This window comes from Corvus brachyrhynchos, unplaced genomic scaffold (genome assembly GCF_000691975.1).
Source record: "Corvus brachyrhynchos isolate BGI_N302 unplaced genomic scaffold, ASM69197v1 scaffold11, whole genome shotgun sequence".
Classification (NCBI taxonomy): Eukaryota; Metazoa; Chordata; class Aves; order Passeriformes; family Corvidae; genus Corvus; species Corvus brachyrhynchos.
In genome coordinates, this window is record NW_008236965.1 from 6,504,649 (window position 1) to 6,509,436 (window position 4,788).

Genomic DNA, 4,788 nt, shown 5'->3' on the forward strand with positions numbered 1-4,788 from the left:
CTGCTGACTCTCTGTTTTTCAGGCATGAAGTTTCCTCAGTTTCCTCACCTTCAGTTCCACTTTTAGATATTTTGCTGTGCTTAGCTACCCTTTTCCCCTACTTCTGTGTTTTCTGAGGTCCTTCTGTTTGAAATAAGTACCCCAGGCTAAAGAGTTTTTCTGCCCCCAACTTCTCCACTGTGGTAACTTAGGTGGGTCCCTTTAATTGCTCCTCTCACTAGCTATTAAATGGTGTGAAATATACAATTTGTCTGTTTTACTAAGTGCTTTAGGAGATGCTGGTTTCTGTCTTCACTTCCAGTGACAGTTGTACAAATGCTCTTTTTTATATATCCCATATTTTTCCATTAATTTCTTCTCAGATGGGATAGTATCAGCCTGTTTAAGCTCCTAAATTTTCCTGTAGTAAAAGCACAGGTTATGAAGCTTACCCAAAAGATCTAAGGACAGGCCTTTAGGCCCACATCTCTGCCCATTACTTGTCAAACTCTGCCATGATTGCTACTGTTTGGACAGAAACTGGAGTGGAAGGGCAAGAGAGGGTTAAAAACCTGAGCAGCTCTGGGCAGGTGTAAAGGTTCCACCTGGAGCAGCTCTGGCAAGAGGAAAGCAAAGGGGAGGCAGGGACACATTCCCTAGCAAGGTGCATTTGCACGTGCAGTTGCAGAACCAATGGAGCCTCATATCCAGTGGGTTTGTGCCTGGCATGCTCCTCACCTAACCCGTGGTGTGGTGGGGACAGCTCCGGGGAAAACACTGGGGCAGCACCACTGTGGGCAGTACTGTGCCAACCACGGCCCAGGATGAGTCCTCTGACACCTTTTCTACCACTTGACTCCCTGATGTTTAACAAGAGTTTTCACATGCAGCAAGGGAAGAGCAAAAAGACTTGGAATTTTGTCCTTGTGTCTTCCTTTTTTTTTTTTTTTACCCTCAATGTCTTTTTGAACAAAACTTTTGAAGACTTTCTATCTTTGAGACCTTTCTTCAAAAGTTTTCCCTTCAGTCAGACTTAGTTAAAATTAGATGACACAGTAAGAAAATGTTTTCAGGAGCACTGATGGACTGCCTGACAAACACAAATATTCTGAGACTGGTCATGTAAAAAGGCTAAGTTACTACTTGTGCAGATACCTGCTGAGACACCAGTGGTTGGAAAAAGCACATTCTATATATATGAAGAATTAACTGTACTTATCCTTTATCCTCACAGAACTGCTGGGGGTTGTCTTATATCCTGAGCAAGGGCTATGCATCCTGGAGCTCTCTCTCCAGTGCAGACAATTTATGGTATTTTAAGTATTTGCTCAAGAAAAGATGCCAAACAGCCTAGCTGTGCATACAGAAAAAGGGGTTTAGTACTCACAGTTTTGAAATTGCTGGAGCAACTTTGACAACACAAATTAAATATGAACAATAATGCATCTAACTCTCCCTGACTTCAGCAAGTCATTATGTAGTGCTTGATCTGACTTGCAAATCCTGCTGGTGTTTGTTGCTTTGACTCATACCAGTGGTGGGGCTGAGGGTGCTTATTCTTGCCTTTTATCCTTCCCCCCCAGGTCCTGCCAGCCTTGCCCAGCTGTGCCGGTTGTGTATCAGAAAGCGTCTGGGCCGGTCCTGCCTATACACCGTCCACAAGCTGCACCTGCCTGAGCCACTTGAGAACTTCCTCCTTTATCGATAAGTCTGTGACTGTCCTTAGACTGGAAAAGAAAGAGGAACAAATGCTGTTTGCTCCAAGATTATTATCTCAAAGAAAAAAAATCAAAGGCATCATTTACTGTCTTCTGTGATTACCAAACATAAGCTGCCATGTGACAGTGAAATTTGAAAACACCTTTTCAGGGGCAGTAAATGGTATTGATGCCTTTTCCTGGTCTTAAAATCAAGAGTCAAACATGGTTAGAAGGGAAAAAGGGATTTTACCTTGGTATTTATTTTAAGGATCCTTAGGTGCACTATGTCCAGGTCGAATGCACCTCAATGCACTCCACAATGCACACCCCCAAAAGATCTGGTATAACATTATAGGTCTTACTAATTAGCATATCTATCAAAAATTCCCCAATGAGAGGCTCGAATTAGCCCCCCTCCCCAGGGAACCTTCCCCTGGATGGTTCTATCTTAGTTTACAGAATGTGTTCTGGAGAGGACCTTGGTGTCTGGGGCACACTATCCTCTACCTACGAAGCTTCTAAAATGTTTAGTCTCTTAGCTTTACAAACAAGTCCAAGAATGTAGGCAAAAAGCACTAAGAATACAGAAGTTGTAAAAAGGTATAATAGGGGTATAAAAGAAAAGGCAAAAAATCATCATAGCATCAGTATTACAGATACAGCTCCCTCACAATCTATTGCCACATCGACTCACACCAGCCTGAGAAGTTCTAGTACATAAACAGCTCACTTGACACATTTGTAGATGCATACGCACACGTCCACCCACCCACATACACACAGAGATTTCCCCTGCATTTAGGACTGTATTTATTTGTGCAGTATCTGTGCAGCTTCTTCCCTTTGTCTATCCAATCTCAATGTCAAAATCCAGGTAGTGGATGTTATTCTTCCATTAGTACGTGAAAATGAAAGCTTTCAGTGATGAACATCAGATGTATACAATATACTGCACATCTTTTGTCAGCTTTGATTTTGCATCCTTTCAACTCCTTCCTATTGTCTACTGGAGTCCTATCAATTTCCTGCAGGCTCTGGCTGTCCAGCCACTGTACATCCCTGAGCCCTGAGCACAGCTATCCCTAATGCTGACACATCTTGTCCTTGGAAGTACAAGTGACATTGTGAAAGCAAGTGCAGGGGTTTGGAGTAAACCCACAAAAATGTATGAACATCTTAAAAAACCCTTTCATCTCTTCTAAAACAAAATCCCTCCAAAGCAGTATCACCTGAGAACTGGCTGTGTTTATTACATGAAGAATTTTTTTTTTAGCTTAGTTCCAGGACAGAACTGCAAATTTTTTCATAGGGGGCACAGTAGGTGATATTTTGATGTCCATCCTTTGCAAGGTTTAAAGAAAAGCAAAGGGAAGAGTGCTGCTTTTTTTTGGCTTTGCATGCTTTGACATTTCTCAAGGTAAGTCCTTGGACTGTGGAGCTGGAGAGAAGCAGGGCCACTAAAGATGATTGTGCATCACCTAAATGTTCTCCTCTCTGGATTTTCCTCACCAGGAGAGGTTTGCAGGCTTGTCTGCTCCCTCACCCCTTATTCTAGAGGCTTTAATTACCCTCCTAGGAGAAAGGATTTTTAGAGTGTTCTAACCTTGTCCATTGTGGCATTATTTTAAATAATGCAAGGATTAGTAGCTTGGAAACAGCAGGGCTGAAAGCATGCACCTCTTTTGAGTTGAGAAATGTGGGATCCAGTGACAGTTGCAGTGCCTGTTTGACTTCGTAAAGGTTTGTTTATTTTTCCTGGGGACGTTATTCCAGGGGATGCAACGTTTCTTCAGAGACAAATTTTGGTAAACTTCTGACATGAGACAGGCAATGGTGTTTCACTAGCTGTAGTAAAATTGGAAGCGGAATTAAAAGGAGCCTGTCTCCATTTTTCTCAACTTCTCAGGTCCAAGAGGTTGCTGACACATTTTCAGGCTGTGAAATGTAGTGGTTTCTTTATGAGTTTGGCATACTGGTACCAATTTTCACCGCCCATATATCGTAAGTCAGAGGGAATTGGCCTGCTGGAGCCTGGATATGGGACTGGCTTCCAGCAGCATTTAAGCTCCTGTCCCTGCTCCAGCAGCAGCAGTCTCTGGTTCAATGCTAGTCCCTTAATGTCACTGTGACAGTTTCTCTGAGACAAAGGTCTAATGTTTCCCATACTTCTTTATGATTAATTCAGCACAAGTAAGATAAATTGAGCTGTCAGCAGCTCATGAGACTGGACCTTTGACATTACAGTCAAAAATGGATGCAGTTTTCAGCCTGTGTTTGCACATACTGAATATTATCTGATGGCAAGAGCTATTGCCCATAAAGTTGTCAGTGACATCAATGACCTTGTATGGTATAATACATCATGAATCGCAGAGATTTGAACACTAAATTCTCAAGTGCCTTTGAAAATCAAATATTATCAAGAAAGAAATGTCTATATTAATCTGATGTCAGCAGATCTCTCTGAATTCTATCTTTACTGCAAACTCACCTGCTCTGCTTATAAGGTGGCAATGAGAATACCATCTGCTCTCTAGACAGAGTCTCAGTTGTGTGAGTTGTCAGACTTGCACTGCAATCAAGGGACTAAGGCAATTTATGGGATCTATTTCAGAATGTGTGATGCTGAATTGATTTCCTGCTGCGATCATCAATGAAAGCAGTATTTCACTCTCACAGGATTTTAAATTGAAAAAATGTATCTCCATCAAGAAAATGCAAAGTCTATTCAGCCTCTCAGAAAGGTTTATCTCAAGAAGCAGGAGAAGGTGCCCTATATTTATCCCCAATATTAGCTTCCCATCAAAAAATCACCTTACCTTTCATTCTTCCTGGAGACATCCTTCTCCCTGAAATTCTGTATATCAGAGAGTCTGACAGGAACATAGCCTTAATAAATCAGAAGAGAAGCTCAGAAGTCCTGAGATTAAGAAATTTCATTAGAAACTTTACCTAGACTTTCTTGCTCTTATCTCAAAATATTAAGTTACCCATTTAATTCTCATTGACTGTACTTTGTGTTATGACAATGCATGGAAATACTGAGGAAACAGCTGGCGGAGGTATTTAACTTTTTTTGCAAACATTCCATCTCATATGAGGATAGGGA

The 4,788-nt window shown here is 41.6% G+C and overlaps 1 protein-coding gene across 1 annotated transcript in view; it reads left to right on the forward strand.

The window, feature by feature from the left end:
• Positions 1 to 1,728, forward strand: part of ASB11 (ankyrin repeat and SOCS box containing 11) — a 12,493-nt gene extending 10,765 nt beyond the window's left edge. Inside the window, exon 7 of the mRNA XM_008629267.2 lies at positions 1,563 to 1,728. Coding sequence (XP_008627489.1) covers positions 1,563 to 1,687 — 125 coding nt within the window. The 3' untranslated portion in view covers positions 1,688 to 1,728. The remainder of the gene's footprint in view (positions 1 to 1,562) is intronic.
• The last annotated feature ends 3,060 nt before the right edge of the window (positions 1,729 to 4,788 follow it).